This window comes from Stylophora pistillata, chromosome 13, assembly GCF_964205215.1.
Source record: "Stylophora pistillata chromosome 13, jaStyPist1.2, whole genome shotgun sequence".
Lineage (NCBI taxonomy): Eukaryota > Metazoa > Cnidaria > Anthozoa > Scleractinia > Pocilloporidae > Stylophora > Stylophora pistillata.
In genome coordinates this window covers 7,115,789-7,132,500 of record NC_142531.1, presented here as the reverse complement: position 1 = coordinate 7,132,500, position 16,712 = coordinate 7,115,789, and the positions used below count along the sequence as shown (strand labels likewise).

The 16,712-nt window shown below is 39.4% G+C and overlaps 2 protein-coding genes across 3 annotated transcripts in view; one reads left to right on the top strand and one right to left on the bottom strand.

The window, feature by feature from the left end:
* LOC111332060 (uncharacterized) overlaps positions 1 to 934 on the top strand; it is a 2,377-nt gene extending 1,443 nt beyond the window's left edge. Inside the window, exon 1 of the mRNA XM_022937318.2 lies at positions 1 to 934. This exon is cut by the window's left edge and continues 1,443 nt beyond it. Coding sequence (XP_022793053.1) covers positions 1 to 448 — 448 coding nt within the window. The 3' untranslated portion in view covers positions 449 to 934.
* A 2,741-nt stretch (positions 935 to 3,675) lies between these two features.
* LOC111332091 (MAP kinase-activated protein kinase 5) lies at positions 3,676 to 16,645 on the bottom strand. Of its 2 annotated transcripts, none has more exons than XM_088743095.1 (14): positions 16,546 to 16,645; positions 15,556 to 15,629; positions 14,166 to 14,241; positions 13,620 to 13,717; positions 12,405 to 12,513; positions 12,100 to 12,189; positions 11,592 to 11,687; positions 11,078 to 11,158; positions 10,305 to 10,492; positions 9,613 to 9,736; positions 9,089 to 9,228; positions 8,431 to 8,570; positions 6,506 to 6,622; positions 3,676 to 6,420 (listed from the first exon to the last, which is right to left on the bottom strand). In XM_088743095.1, the coding sequence occupies exons 1-14, from the start codon at positions 16,606 to 16,608 to the stop codon at positions 6,347 to 6,349; spliced, it is 1,470 nt and encodes a 489-aa protein (XP_088599221.1). In that variant the 5' UTR covers positions 16,609 to 16,645; the 3' UTR covers positions 3,676 to 6,346. The 2 variants fall into 2 exon arrangements, with proteins under 2 accessions (XP_088599221.1, XP_088599222.1); XM_088743096.1 differs by lacking the exon at positions 16,546 to 16,645 and adding an exon at positions 16,115 to 16,361.
* Positions 16,646 to 16,712: the final 67 nt, after the last annotated feature.

Genomic DNA, 16,712 nt, shown 5'->3' with positions numbered 1-16,712 from the left:
TCAATTACGAAGGCCTTCCAACCAAGAGGACGAGTCACTCAATGAGACCAACGGTGCTAAAGAATGGGCATACAGATACGACAAGCTACTGGCGGAGAAGATCACTTTAGAAACTCTCTTTCAGAGGCGGGAGCGCGAATCTCAACGCGAAATTTACGCGCTAAAAGAGGAAGCAACGATGCTGCGCGAAAGCCTCCATCTCGAGCGCGAAATGTTATCGCTGGAGCACGACCACGTTACCTTCAACAAGTTAGCAGTTTTAACAGATCAGTTGGAGTCTCTAGTACAACACAAGCAGCATCGAGGACGCCACAAGAACAGCCACAAGGCTAAGGACTTAGGCAACGAAACACTGAATGGGAGAATTCGTAAACGTGTACCAAACTCCGTTGGAAGCTCGAATTCTGATACAGTTGACGAAGAGGACATGGAGGTCGTCAGCAACTAAAATAATACGCATCAGACTGATCTTTTTGTGTCGTTGCCAACAACATCAGTCTTAAAAGGTACATGAGTGATATTTGCCATATTTTTAGACTTGGACGTCAGAAGGGCAAAGGAAGCAATTGACACCACAAGTGTCAACCTTGAAGATGCGCTTGCTGCGATATTTTTGTATGTTTAACGCTTCCATTCTCTCGGATCTCTTTTGCAACAGAATAAATGTTGAGACGCTGGGATAATAGCGAAAGTATCACACTCACATGTTCTCCAGCGTACAATATAAACAATGTGAACGAGAATGAAATGAAATGTGTTTTCATTTGATGCTCTATTTTATTATGTGACGATTGTTGTGATAATAACTAAAAAAATCTCGAAGTACATCTGTAGATTCTCGGATCAACACAGCTTTAGTTGAATTTACGACGCTGTAGATGGTGAATAAGCTTAGTGTTAAATAAATATCAAATGCTTATTGTTGATAGAATAATCGTTTTAGGTCATGGAGAGGTCACGCATGCAAGCACACTGAAAATAATCAATCACGCACTCCGAGTTAATAGTTTCATTCCAGGGTTCTTTAATGAATCGTAGATGACTCGTCTTCCGAACAAAGATCCAGACACATACCCGACTAGATACAAATGAAGATAGGAAGAATGGGAAAAAACTAATGTGATCATGCGATCACTTTGCTTCATTCTTCACTGAACAACAACGATAAACTACTATGGTATGCATAGCAAACCTGAAGTAAGAAGCTTTACCTCGGACTGATGTGAAATAAAATGCGTGATAAACCTCATGCAACTAGTTTATTAAATATTTCACAAACATATTAAGCCGTAGGATTCAGTGGTGTTTGATAAAACCCTTACAATATTGATGACAGAAGTGGCGTGTTAGCTACGGGGTGTCAAATTGAGTAGTCTCAACAAAAACATGCAAACACGCTAGCAAACATCTCAGTTTGTCAAAAACACAATAACCCCTAAATGCAATTATCAAGAGAGCATACACAAACAAAAACTCGCTTATTTTCGATAACCCGACTAGAAGCCGATGAATTGTTTTAACTATGGGGGGTTGTTTACAGAACAAGTACGTTAGTTTATAGTTGACAGAGGAATCCGCTGAATGTGCAGATAATAAGACACAAATAATTGTTCAGGAGGTCAGGGGGGGGTCCAGAAAACATTTTACTTTGCATAAATTGTTTTGAACCAGCAAACAATACGATGGGATACAGTTTTGTCCTCCAAAAATAATGGATATTGGGTGTGGGGGTGGGGTGGGGAGAAGGCGGAGGGGACTAGAACTTCTTCGTTTCTTTCTCTTTCTTCGTGTTCGCTGGTTTGTGAGTAATCAATTCTACAGGTTGTGGTTTCGTCTAATTATTTCTTAATAGTCAGTGAATGCGCAAATTGCGGAATAAGTACTGTTTGACTTCCGTTGTTAAACAAATTATGCCTGATCACTGAAACCCTCAACAGTATAAATTCTTAAATTGCGGAATAAGTACTTTTTCGCTTCCTTTGTTAAACAAAGTATGTCTGACCACCAAAACCTTCTTAGGCATGCATGCGTAAACTGCGGAAAAGGTACCGTTTGGATTCCGTTGTTAACAAAATATGCCTAACCACCGCGGAAAGCTTCGAAAGTAATCGTTGACCCCAAGGCCTCAGACGATACACCCTTTGAAAATCGATCGAGGTTTTAGTAATTTCGGGATTTGACGGAATTAGGACGATTCACAGGGTTCTAAAGTGTTGCCCGATGTCGCTTTTAACCTCATTCCAGTATCTCCCTTATAAATTCAAAGATAACTGAGCGACTTAAGGGTCTCTAAAGTGAATAACTCCCACAAGCGGAGAGCGAATGATATAAAACCACAACTACCACGTTCATGCTCTATATTTGAAAACGCGTGGTGTTACATTTCAGATAATTAAGGATGGTTTGACCGCTAGCTTCACGATGCCTTCTGTCAATGACTAATCTTTGGAGCCCAAACGGGTAACATGCTATATGAAAGCCACTCAGAAAACTGAGAGTTCTTCCCACAGACGTTTTAGATCACTATCACTGGTTCACCCATCGATGGGTGGTGGTCAGTTTTTCTTGGTCATAATTTGACGATTAGCCAATGATGCACGGTACTTAGAGGGGATATAGAGGTACATCCTGTGTGGTCTGGATTGCTTGATCTATGAACTGCTTGTGAATTTAAGCAGCTTCCTCACTTAAGGAAAGGGTCATCATATCTCCCGGTGTCGGATCACATTCCCCGCAAAACGACTCGAAATACGATACAGACTCGATAGATTTCAAAAAATTGTCGAATGAACTTGAATGCTTGTATCAACTAGACCGCAAAGGCGCACCCTGAAAACTGTGGCCAGCATCATCCTTGGAAATATATCGAGATATACTGTAGACTATTTTCGAGGGCTGCGTGCATTTAACAGGAGAGCTAAAAACGACGTGAGAGTTCAATTTATCACAAGAGGGTTTACCCACACTACGACATCGATAGAATAAACTCATAACAAATTCTGGATTCTTAATATTATTAAGAGGTGGAGCTGTCAAAAGAAATTTTACATTATCAGAGGACTAGGTCATTCATTGACCATCAATTAGATTAAATAACTGTGCGGTACGACTGCCGTTGTTTTTCTGTCTCCTCTGTTTCGTCGGTTGTCAGGGAGGTTCGGAAAACTCCTGTAATTAATGTTTTAGGCGCGAAATAAATCTATTGGTTTTTCGAATACTTGGATTACATTCTGAAAGAGCTCTTCAACATGTCTCGAGATCTTTATCATGTGGGAGTAATGCCATCAATGTGATAAAATAAAATAAAAAATTGCGAATTTTTTATCCCAATCTCGGGCTTAAAGGTTGAGAGTTTTACAGACCAGAACCTTGACGGTAGTGTTGAATACGGACAGCATTTTATAAAGAGAACAGCGAGTTTCGAGATTTAGAGCCTTATGGAACATTGAGCCTTGTAGCACAGAAGGATTCAGCCAATAAATTCTTTACAGTACTGACAAAGAGTATTTGTTTGACAATCTGGAGCTTCTTAAATTGGTGATCATTTCCTTTCTTCTCATGACCTATACATCTGATTCAAGGGAAAAACTGTAGGGAGAAATTGGACTGAGGCCAACCATTCTCAGGAGTCAAAGGGTTAAAGAACTGTGACTTCTAGAACGACAGGAGAGCCTGTTTTAAAATTCAACTCCGTTAAAAATATATTATTGCTTTATCATCATGACTGTACTTCCTTTTCAAAATGTGTTGAAAGATAAAACTAATGTAACTATACATCAAAGGTATACACGTAATTATTTGTTTGAGAAAAATAATCCCTATCAATATATGAAGATACGATAGGAATCAACTGGAAGAAGCTGGCATTGATGCTGTAAAAATGATGTCACTGTATAAAAGACACCAAGAACGGCTAAGAAAAGTATGGTGATTCTAGAGGTCTACGAATAAAATTTTGATGGGAGTGACTTTTTTTCATTGCGAGAGCGTTGCGTGCGACATCTCCCTGGCTTTCCCCGTCTAGCTTTACTCACACCTCGGAATCTAGCTATCAGCAATGTCTGCCTACCTCACTACCTCTGAAGAGCTAACATCTGATCCCACGCATGCGGTGTAAATCAAAGCTTGGGAGTTCATTTCTTCGGACCAAACCATCTAAGTGATCACAAAGAATCACAAGGAAATTAATTGAAGAAGCTTATCCTATCACTATTCATTTCCGACTCTAAACTGATGACTGCACATGTCTCATCTGACTAGTTCTGAGCATTTTGGTTTTATCAGCTGAGTGGATTGTGTAAATTAACCACCGTCAAGAGTTTCAAAGCTGACGTTTCGAACGTTGGTCCTTCATCAGAGCGAACGACGAAAAGCTAAAGCTCGCAACATCAGCTTTGGGACTCTTGATGATGGCTAGTTTACTTTACCAACTCAAACAACAACAAACATATGAAACATATGTGTGAACTGCGGTTATGAGACGTATATGAGCACGATCCTTCGCAGTAAAGCACTATTTGAGCAATAGTGAAAATCAGACCTGAAAAAAATTTCAGGCCTGTACGGGATTCGAACCACTGACCTCTGCGATACTAGAGCGCTGCACTAGTATCGCAGAGGTCAGTGGTTCGAATCCCGTACAGGCCTGAAATTTTTTTCAGGTCTGATTTTCACTATTGCTCAAATAGTGCTTTACTGCGAAGGATCGTGCTCATATATATTTACCAATTCAGTTGATAAAACCAAAATTACCTTGTTACTAGAAGCTTAGAATTGTAACTTCCAGTATTCTGAGAATCAGGTAGTATGTTGTTCAGACAGTGTTTATGGTACTTGTTCATTGGGCACATCTGTAATTTGCCTATCTTTCCTGACCAGTAAAAATTTTTAGTTCAAAGATAAACGCCGGACCTTCCTGCCAGTTTGTACTTCACTCCTGTGGAGGGTCCACCATGGGAAACCCAAACATGAGAGTCTACTCGCACGAGTAATCAAGGTAGACTTTCTCCTAACAATATCAATACTGTATCATGTAGACAAGTGATAAGAATAAAGTAAAGTATCACTATGGGGACTTAATAGTTGATCCAATACCAAATTCTCTAAACTTTCATCATAAGAATTGTATGACAGACAGTAAGAAGAATTACTACTGAGATCTTGGCAGTGAAAGAGTTAAAGAGAATTTCCTTGTAGAACACATCATAACAAAACAGAATACTTCTTATTACATCCATTTTGAAATCACTGGTGGTCCCTGTAATATGATTGGCTCTAATTGGTGCGATTTATTCACGAATCGCACCATTTTTTGCTCTAAATCGCATCATTTTACGCTTGAATGAGTTATTGAGACATGACGTCAAAGTCTTTCTGTTTTGCATACAAAATAAGATATAGAAGCCTTTCCGGTTCCGCTTTTTATTTAAAAACTGGTTCAGTACTGCATCAATAAAATTATACAACAACAAACATATGAAACATATGTATGAACTGCGGTTATGAAACGTATATGTGCACGATCCTTCGCAGTAAAGCACTATTTGAGCAATAGTGAAAATCAGACCTGAAAAAAAAAAAAAAAAAAAAAAAAAAAAAAATTGAAAAAAAATTTTTTTTCAAATTTTTCAAATCCCGTACAGGCCTGAAATTTTTTTCAGGTCTGATTTTCACTATTGCTCAAATAGTGCTTTACTGCGAAGGATCGTGCAAATATACGTAAATAAAATTATAATTGACCAAGTACTGTATTTGGGCGATTTCAAAATGGATGTAATAAATTGGTAATACGAACATCGTGTCGCGCAATTTTGGTCTGAAATCATACTTGTGATTTCAAATCAAACTCGCGCTGCGCGCTCGTTCAATTTTGAAATCACGCGTATGATTTCAGCCCAAATTGCACTCCGCTCAGTTCAATTACCATTATAAATCTTACGGTTGTCTAACAGACACGCTGGTCGTAAATTCTTAAGGCCATATATGGATTTCATTAGTGGTGTCTTTGTACCGCTGGCCTGACCACCTAAGCCATTTACATCTCAGCCAAACACGTGCACTGGCCAAAACGAAACGGATCTTGATTTTCCGCAAGAATTTCCGCGCCCCTCCGGAGGCCTTTTCTATATTGATTCACTTGTTCATGCCAAAAGCGTCCTAAGCTTTTCTTCTAGTTCTGACTGAATAATCTTTTCTTTGCAGTCGTAAACACCATCTTTGCGTGTAAATAGTCCAGATCAAGCTTGACGATGGTCCATAACGGAAAATCCCTCCACGCCTGCACTAAGAATACACTAGTACCTGAGTGCTTGAGGTTACATTCTTTCAGAGCAGTTCCTCCGACATGTCACATTTTCTTTACGATGTCACTGATGTCTTTGGCTAACGTGCGCTTGTCGACTGCTCCAGCGAACTTCTCTCCTGTGAAAAGTAAGAAAACAAAGAAAACAACCCTTACAACTGATATCGCCATAAACAGTCTGCACATGAAAAGAAGTCACAGTACCATCCCAAGACTGCTTGACAAGAGCTTGTTTGAGTCGCTGGGAGTTCGGATTCTGCTCTAGAGCAAGAGAGACGAGTCTTGGAAGTTCTTCTTCGGGACTTGGACCTTCGGAAGTTTCTGTGTACCAATAAAACTACAAGTCAGAGGAAAGCTTTAAGATTTGACGCATATGCAGGACTTCGTAGTGTACGTAAAAAAAAGTCACACGTTATCGTTTGTAATTCACCAAGGTAATTTAGCAGTCTCAACACATACGACGATCGAACCTGTACATGTTTACTGGGCTTTTCCCCATTGACTGCACTGCCTGTTTATTTGATTTTTCCCGCCAAAACATGAATACAACACCAGGTTCTTATTTTCTATTTTCTAACCATTTTCACTGCATTACCGCAGTAGGGTAGGACTAGAACGGAACATATGCGAACCATGCGAGTAGTCCACCCACTAAATCCCATCCATCCCACCCCTGGGGAGAACATCCATCACACAGTAATCTCGTGTGTGGGAAATTAACATCTTCTACCCCTAACCCTGTAGGAGACGGGACCTCCATTTATTCGTCCCTATCCGAGAAGACTAGAATATCCAACCATTTATTGTTGGTATAGAAAGGTAGCATATTCTTCTCAATTATTTTAAGATCTTGAGTGTTGGTCCGGCCGGGGCTTGAACCCGCACAACAGTCCAGCGCTCTATCCATTGAGCTAACAAAGATCTATAATTTAATTTAATTTAATTTAGTTTAATTTAATTTAAATTTAATTTAATTTAATTTAGTTTTTTTAATTTAGTCCATTTTCACTGCATTAAGTTTTGCAGTGGGGAAGGACTAGAAAGGAACATAGGAACCATTCGTGCTAGTCCACCCTCCCACCCATCCCACCCCAGGGGAGGACATCCATCACACAGTAATCTCGTGTGTGGGAAATTAACGTCTCCTACCCCAACCCTGCAGGAGACGGGACCTCCATTTATTCGTCCCTATCCGAGAAGACTAGAATATCTAACCATTTCTTGATGTTATAGAAAGGCAGCAAATTCTTCTCAATTATTTTAAGACCCTGAGTGTTGGTCCGGCCGGGGCTCGAACCCTCGACCTCCCGCACAACAGTCCAGCGCTCTATCCATTGAGCTAACCGGGAGGCGGTGTATCGCGACAGCAACTACATCCAAACGCAGATCTAGTTGAGAGGCCCTTTTTTCAACCTCTATGAGTTCTACAGACTCAAAGTATATATGCCAGAGAAGAGTACATTCCAACTCAGCGTACACCTCTATGCACACGTGAGCTATCTATCAAAACTTAAACTCCAAGAAGTGATTAACATGTAACTTCTCCCTATAATATCCATAAACTATCCAGCAAACAGGTATTGAGAATACTCAGACTTATCAGGTAAAAGTTGTTATCTTGATCTGACACCAACTTCTCTTAACTAACTACAAGGAAACCTGCCACAGTTCGAGGGGAGAATTAACAATTAGATCTTGTGAGCTAAAGGGCTAAGGTAATAATTTAAATATATCAACAAAGTTGAAATAGTAAATTGGCCACCGTTACGATTATAAAAGCTGACGTTTCGAGCGTTAGCCCTTCGTCGGAGCGGATAGAGGAATTGTGGGTTGTGTGTGCTTTTAAAGGCAGAAAATGGAGCTACGTGATTGGTGGGAACATGGCAATGAGAAAAACACGAATAAAGGGTTAAGGTGTTAATCCTTCTTTCTACGCGAAGTCCGTCGCGAGAGTAAAACAAAATCGGTGAAAAATATTCTGTGGTGTCTACATACAGTTTTAAGATGAAACACCTGAATTGTTTTGCTGCAGGCCGCGACACAAATCTCCACCCCCTCTCCCACATGGGAGAAGAAGAGAAGTGGACGGAAGCCGTTTGTTCATTTCAGATAAGATTTTCTTTACCAACCTGTAACTCCATCGAGTGGCTGAGGAGAAAGCATACAAAATGCTATTATGTCTCTCAAAGACTTGATGGAAGCATCGCTTTTTGTTCGATCAACATCTGTGGACGATGCCGATGCCCCGTTGTTTTTGGTGAAGAACGAACTGAAATACGACAAAGAATTGGATTTAATTCAATTATTAGTGGGGCTTTGCGACGAGTGTCGTAAAATCGCAACCAAACTAACCGCCATAGCTAGGCGGAAGAAAGGTTACCACCACAGCCAATCAGAGCAAAGGTTAACATCGCAAGGAGCCAATGAGAACTGAAATGAAACGCATGGGAACGGCCTCAAGCGCGGGAAAGCGGGAAGAAACAAGTCACGATTGGTTTTAAGTTTTGCATTTGATTGATTGAGGGAATGGCACGGGTTTTCTTGACCAAAGACACAATGCAGCGGCGCAAAACATTGCTGGGAACATTTACAAACATAAACGTTCTTATACAATGAAATATATAATATATATATAATAGCGCTATCTACTGCGAGGATCGTGCATCATATGTATAAACGTTCTTCTCAGTAAAAAATTATCATTTATCTAAATTATTCGCAAATGTTTCGCAGGCATGAGATACAACGTTCACTGACGAGCATCAATGGGCGCTGAATAACTCTCACCTGAGATTAAACATGTTCTTTCTCTTCATCAGAATTGGGTTCTTGGCCTTCGTCACAGCCTTCAGTACCACTGAGCGCTCAGGTAACCTCATCTTTGTAAGCTGGGCCGAATGCGCATTCATCGCCTCTTGGAATGCTTCCTGAAAAATCATAACAGGTAAGGATAACTAAAAGACCCAGAGGCACACACCGCCAGAGCTTTGTCCGCGGTTGACGTTGCATGAAGTGAGCAAAATCATTGCTACTCCTCCCTAGATGGTACAATAGTCCATCGTAGGAGACCCCCACTCCCTTCCCCACCGTCGACATATTGTCATGTTTTCTTCGCGGTCCACCTGTATCCCAGAGTACTCCTAGGTGGAGTTGGCTTTACCAGGCCCTCCCAACACAGTATCACGTGATAGAAATCTCGAGCACATCATATGACTCATTAGTTAACGCGAATGGACCAATCAGATCTCTTGGATCTTGTGGGCCACGATGGGTGATTAATGACAGTTTCAAACTCTTTAAAGGTAACAAACCTCATCTGCAACGATAATTGAAGGTGTATCGAGTGGAATATCAGAAACAGTGCCTTCGTTAAGCCACTGGTGCTCAAGCAGGTCTGTGACTGTCAGTCTTTGAGCAGGTTCAACTCGCAATAGGCTGTAGAATACAAAGGAAATATGACTGACTGGAATAGAAAGTAATCTTGGATATCATAAGACCCGTTCAGGCCCGCTCACGTACTCCTGTAGAAAACCATAATGAAAGCTGACGTGTGTAAGGCTGGACGGGTTAGCGTGAGCCGGTCCGAAAAAACCGGTCGACCCTACACTCACACGGCTTCGCTTTTCCGAGAACGCGAATGTTAACTGCATAAAAAGCAAGTTGCGTTTCTCTATGAACTTCGGCTTTCTTTTTCTAACTAATTAAAAGTAGAAAAGTTCAAATTTTTTGTAGTTTACCAGCGTGCGCCCTTCTTACGTATGTAATAACATCCTAGTTGGGTTCAAGCATAATGTCGGACTTAACAATCATATGATAACATAGTTACTGACCGAGTTTGTTGGGCCGGAAAGGAAAATATTTGGCTCTCGTTCGTGACGCACGGACCTTGCTGCACTCGGCTCGTACGTCACGGCCTCGAGCTAAATACTCTTTTTCTGTTCGGCCCTCACAATAACTCAATAAGAACGATTAAATCTAAAAGCACGGAATTCCTAGTATTTACCTGGCGATGACATCCTTTGCATCCGATGAAATCTTTGACCACTCCTTTTCAGGGTAATCATATTCCCCAGCCATGATCCTACGCCTCATTCCCTGAGACAATTGCTTACGAGGTACCTCTGAATAAAACGGTGGATATCCACAGAGCATGATGTAGATAACAACACCTAATGACCACATGTCACAGCTCTGGAGACACACAACGGCACGAAGCTGACTTAGTAGAGGAGATAGATGGGCATAGGGGGAGGGGTAGGGGGGAGAATGCACGAGGGAGTAGAAAAACAAATAGCTTAGGAACAAATGAATAAAGTGGGTGTTTCTAACGAAAGTGTGGTACTGCGTCGGTGGGGGAGCATACATAGATGTTTTTCTGATACATATATCTCCTCAGCTTTTTACTAAAAGAAGGTAATTTTGGTGTTATCAACTGAGTTGATAAAGGAAATTGGCCACCGTCAAGACTATCCATTCTCAATGGTAGCCAATTTACCTTATCAACTAAGTTCATAAAACCAAAATTAACTGGTTCTAGAAACAAGCTGATAAGGTAAATGTATTAGAAAAACATTTAATGTTTCCAAAGCCATTTTCCACTTACTGGTTTTAGTTCAGCTGTCAACTAAAGCAAGATAATTTAAATCATGATCAACACCATGGTGACTGTAACTATTAGCAGAGCAAAAAGGTGGCAATCATTATTTAATCTCTTTTAGGTTCGTTGATATGTCTGTCGAGGAGCATTTCCAGTCAGGATTGCGCAGCATACATTACCTTGTCATATGTGTAAGGTTTTGACAAAAAAGGAAATCTCCCTGACTTCTGAGCACGGTGGATTCGTTGTGCTTCCAGAACCTAGAAAACGATTATTTGGTGTAAAACTCATTTGCCTTCCAACTTCATTCACTGTTTCACAACATGAACAAATTTCACAGAAAGTAAAAATCACAACCACTTCAAGGTTTTTTGGTGAACATTTAAAGTGACACAATGCTTGACTCATAAAAAAAACAAAAAAAAAACAATTTATATGTATTGTGAGCAATTACTGTGTTATTTATCTCTTCAAAACTTAAAAATTTCTTTTGGTTAGTGTTATCTTACAATATAATGGTTTGGCAAAAGACACTCAACGGCATTGAAAGAAAATGAATTATGAGCAACCCTCTTATTGTTGTTGACATGCTACAACTGTACAGTCATGTACATTCAACTGTTTTTCTATGATTGTGTTTAAAACAGTAAAATTTTTTTGACAAAAAAGGAAAATTTAGTATTAGTGCAATACCTGAGGAGAAACATAATACGGAGTAAACTGTGGGGTAACAAGATCTCCACGGTCAATCTTGGCAAAACCAAAATCAGCAAGCTTGATTACCACTTTCTGGTTCAAGAACAACAGAAAACATAAAATGTTAAGTTTGAGAAACATCAAATTTATCACCTCACATGGCAAGAAAGTAGTATACATGGAAATGTACACTTGATAAGTGGCTACTTTGAGCATCAGCTGAAAAATTATCTTTGACAGTCCCTTATTTTTGTGGCTTTCAGCTATTGATTTCATCACTCCAGTACACCAGGTTTTGGGCCAGAAGCAGTAGAACATGCTCTCAATTTATATTTATGTTACAGGAGGCAGGAAAACTTTTGCTGAAAAATTATCACAAGTGAGTGCTCCCTTTAAGTAAAATCATGTGTAGCTGACTGATTACTTCCTTAGACCAATAAAAGTGTTTTCTACAACAAGAGCTCTTAGACCAACTTTCCTTTCAGAGTAAATTGTTAAGAATTACCTCAGTCTTGTCCAAAAGAAGTAAGTTCTCCGGTTTTAGATCTCTATGAGCTACATTGAATGAATGGCAATGGTAAACTGCTAATGCAATCTAAATAAGGGTAAGAAAAAAATGTAAATTCACAACACTACTCAATTTTACAACCCCTCTTATAATAACATGTTTTGTTCAAATTTGATTGAACATCTCTTCCACAATACAAAATAAATGTCAAACAAAGGTAACATGAAACCATGATCAGGAATTTAATTGCTTTAGTAGCAGCTGAAATGAAGATAAAATAAAGCAAATCAACATAGCCTCACTTGTTTCGTAAAATTAACAGCCTCTTTTTCAGTGAAACGTCTCTTTGTTCTGACAAGCTCAAACAGTTCACCTCCCTCCATCAACTCCATAACCATTAAAATCCTAGGACTAAGAACAACAGAGTAAATTTACACAGTAAAATAGAACAGAGACTTTAATCTTGCCATCTGTAATAAGACAAGAGCTTGTTACCATCATTTCCTTTTGATAAAATAGCTTTGAATTATACCGACAACCGGAGATAGCAGACCCTAACACTCAAGCAGTATAGAAGTGTAATACAAAATTAGAAAAAGGATCTTATATTTGTCAATGACAAGAATACTTGTTTCTTGCAAAGACAGTTGCAACTCATAGTGTTTTTAAGTCACGACACATGATAAGCGTCCAGTTTTTTTTATTATTTTATATTGAGAGGTGCCAAAAGCTAGTGGATTTAACATGGCATATGTCAAGAAGAAGAAATTCATTCAATTCAATTCAGGAAATTCATGCAATACTACAACTTACAACAATCCCTTGAGCAAAGTGAATTGGGACTTATGGACACTGGGTCACTGAACAAGATTCAAATGACAAACATACTACGTACTACCAGGGTTCAACACTAACTTTTCAACTTACTAGCCAAGTGGCTGATGACATCTTAGATGCTACAACAATGTCAGTTCGTTTACTAGCCAAACTGTCTGGTAGAAACCGAAAACCACTAGCCAAAACCAAATTTCTACTTGTCAGTGGCTGGTGGGCTACCATTAGTGTCGAGCCCTGACTACTAGGATTTACACCAAAATAAAGATGGTATGTTTCAGATGATACTTTTTACTCATTGACACTAGCATACGACCAAAAAGAAAATTCATATGCAGTCAAGACCTCCTAATAATTAGTTTTGATGCTTCACCACAGAACTATAAAACAGGGTCCACTTGTTCGAAGGCCGATTAGCACTAACCCAGGGTTAAATTTTGAATCAGGTTTCCTTCTTTCTCTATTCAAGAACCTTTCTGAAATGATTTTCCCCATTCTTTTTAGAGCATCCAATCATCAAATTGTTGACACAAAATAATTAAACTGAACTTTCTCTTAAAGCTTTCAGATCTGAAATCAAATTTCACGCTAATCCTGGGTTATCTTAACCCAGCTTTGAACAACCGGGCCCAGGAATTCAAATTACAAATTATTCCAGAAGATCACCAATCTTGCATACTTACACAGGTCTCATTTCTCCTGGAAATTTAAAGCTGACTGCATAAACATCTATTACTGCTACAACATGGGCGTGACCACTGCACAAGTAGTGCACCTTGGCCTAGTGAGAGACAATACTAATTATTAGAATCTTATAATTGAATAAATCTCGCATTCTGATTGGTTAACGGAGCAAGGTATTTAGCATGTAATTGTGAGTTGAAAACAAGGCTGTTATAATGTTTCATATCTACATATATACATGACAACTATCGTCAAATTGTAACACCACAACCACATAAAAGTTATTCAATTATGCAATTCAAGGAAAATCCAATACCTGACTCATGAATCCCACCTTCATATTCCAATTGAAAACTGTTATCGCACTCATCACTTTGCGATTCATGCAATATCGGTTTTCTCGTGTATTTTTTAATTTTGCCAAAAGCTAACCCTGCAACATTTTTACCCATTCCCTAGCTTGAAAGAGTAATCAGTTGTCAATTTTTCAAAACCAGTTTTGAATACTTGATGTGCCTAAAGCAGAAGTAAAAAGTTGAAATTACCTCTGTTCTTGATTTTTTAGAATCCATCAGACATTTTAATGCAAACTGTTTTCCAGTTTTGTTCTGTGTGCACAACCTGAAGGAACACAAAAACATCTGTATCTTAATTTACCATTTTATCAAGTCTAACATGGTCTTGTTACACCATAGAAAGAGGAACTATAACAAATAACTGCCTTCATTTAAAACACAAATCAGAATTCTAATCTGGCCTTGAACAAGGATCAATTCAAACAGAACAAGGGGGTGGTTTAAATAAAATTGAAAAAAGTACCAACCATATAAAGAACTCCTACATAAATTCAAGTGCTTCATTTGTTGTCCCACAAAAGAAGTGGAAGTCTCATGTCCAGTGCACTAGACTTATCCATTGATTGAAATATCCATTTCTAAGACCCTGTTGGGTCTCTATGTTGAACATTATTTTTTTGGCAAACACTTAATTTCAACAGAGCCTCTTTTTACCCAGGAGCATAGAAGGGTTCCTTTTTGGGAAACCTGATTAAATACTAGGGGGTGTAATCTCAAATTGAAAGGTATCCCTTCCAAAATGAGTAGTGATGCAACTAAATTCCCAAATGCTACTGAAACCAGGTTTAACTTTACCTAGGTGGACTTCTTTGTCTATTCTTTGTTATTCTAGAATATTTTACCCAACACACACCTAACTGTGAAGGTGTAGTCTGATCGTCCGGGTGAGTGTAGTCCTGAGAAGGACTGTTGTTGGTAGCAGTGACTGACGTTTCGACAACCTGTGCGGAAGTCATCATCAGAGTCAAGTAAATGATTGTTGTCAGTAGAATGTTCTTATTCCAGTTCGTGTGAAATGATCGGTTGGTTTTGCCGTGATGTTATTGGCTGTAAGACTCAAGTGACGTAAGTCGGTCGTGATTGGTCTGTTTCGGTCTGTCGGTAAAGTTAGGTTGTTCTTTTTCCGTCGTTTGTGATGTTTATGTCGTGAATGAGTCGTTTGTATGGGGCGGGTAGTTGTTGACATCTGTTTAGGGGAGTCTGTTCTAAGTTAGTAAACCAGCTTTCCAGAGTCAGTCGTTGAAAATAGTCAGTGCTGTAGGTTAGGCATTGCGCAGAGTCCCAGTCAATGTTGTGGTTGGTAAGTCGATGGTGTTCAGCAATGTGATTGCTGACATCACCTTTCCTCGTCGCCCGTCTGTGTTCAGTCAGTCTTGTTGTGAGGTTTCTGCCAGTCTCACCGATGTAGGAGGCTTGGCAGTCGGAACAATTGATCTTATAAATTGTTCCCTGTCTGTTCCTCGGTTCGTCTTTGTCTTTAACATTGGTTAAACAGTCCTTCTCAGGACTACACTCACCCGGACGATCAGACTACACCTTCACAAGTTACCCCCGGGTTCAAACCATTTACCGCACACACCTAACTGGCCCACTGATTCCTGAACCAAGCCTCTTGCTCCAGTCAACTGTGTAGTCATCTTCTAATGGTGTGGTCTATGACAACAAATTCTAACATATCAGTAAAAAAATATATATCTAACCAAACAATTAAATTAATAAAATATTCATGACTTATCAAAAGTTTCAGTTACAAGAACTTTAATTTCGAAGTGTCATGTTTTATCCTCTAGCTACACTTGTGGAGATGTAGAGTAGTACTTGAGCTTTTTCCTCCAAAGCTGAAAGCTCAGTCATCTGACTGATTTTTGCTGATTATTTAAGAGAATTAACTTGAAAGAATAAGAAAACTCTGTTCCCTCTAATATTAAATACCCTACTTCCAGACCTCAAGCCTAATACTCCAGTGTCACTCCTCTAGATCTAACCGTCTTAAACTACGAGTGTATCTCTTAAAGTTTGGCAAAATACATATGTAAGATACTTAATATATCCCAATTCCCTCGAACAACGGAACAAATTACTACGAACAGGCTCACAGGTCATTTCTTACGTTTTATAGACACTTATAACTTAATTACGTGGAATGTCTCGATCCAATGAACCGCTCATTTGAATATGTAGTGGCAATTTGATACACGGATAATTCGAAGCGATCATTGCACCACCACAGAACAGCAAGCTAAACAAAATTGGTGTCCGCCCTAGAAAGGTTCCTCTGCTATTCAAAATTCTTGAACTTCAACTTAACAAACACGCTGGTTATTATGTCGATTAGGTATTGTCCAGTCACTCTTTAATCTCAAAGCCTGAAACTTTAATCCTGAGTCCTTTTTTTGAAACGTGAAAATCCCCGCCAGCGCGGGCAAAGGAATTATTCTACGAGCTAATTAATATGTATGAGCGCCAGTCATCACGAGAAAAACTGTCAGAAAGAACAAACCCATACCTTTCGCGATTAATTCCCACCACACTTTTGTAAAGCGTTAAAAATACGATTTCAAATGGATACCTTAAATTGGAGTTCGCGACCGGCAGCATTCGCCATCTTCAGATTTCCTTCCCTAACGGTCATATATCCTATTTCTTGTACATGAATCAATATAAGCTCCGAAGTTATCCGCATACATACAGTACCGTCTGAACATAGCTATCTGAGTTTTGATTGGTTCGTGCCAA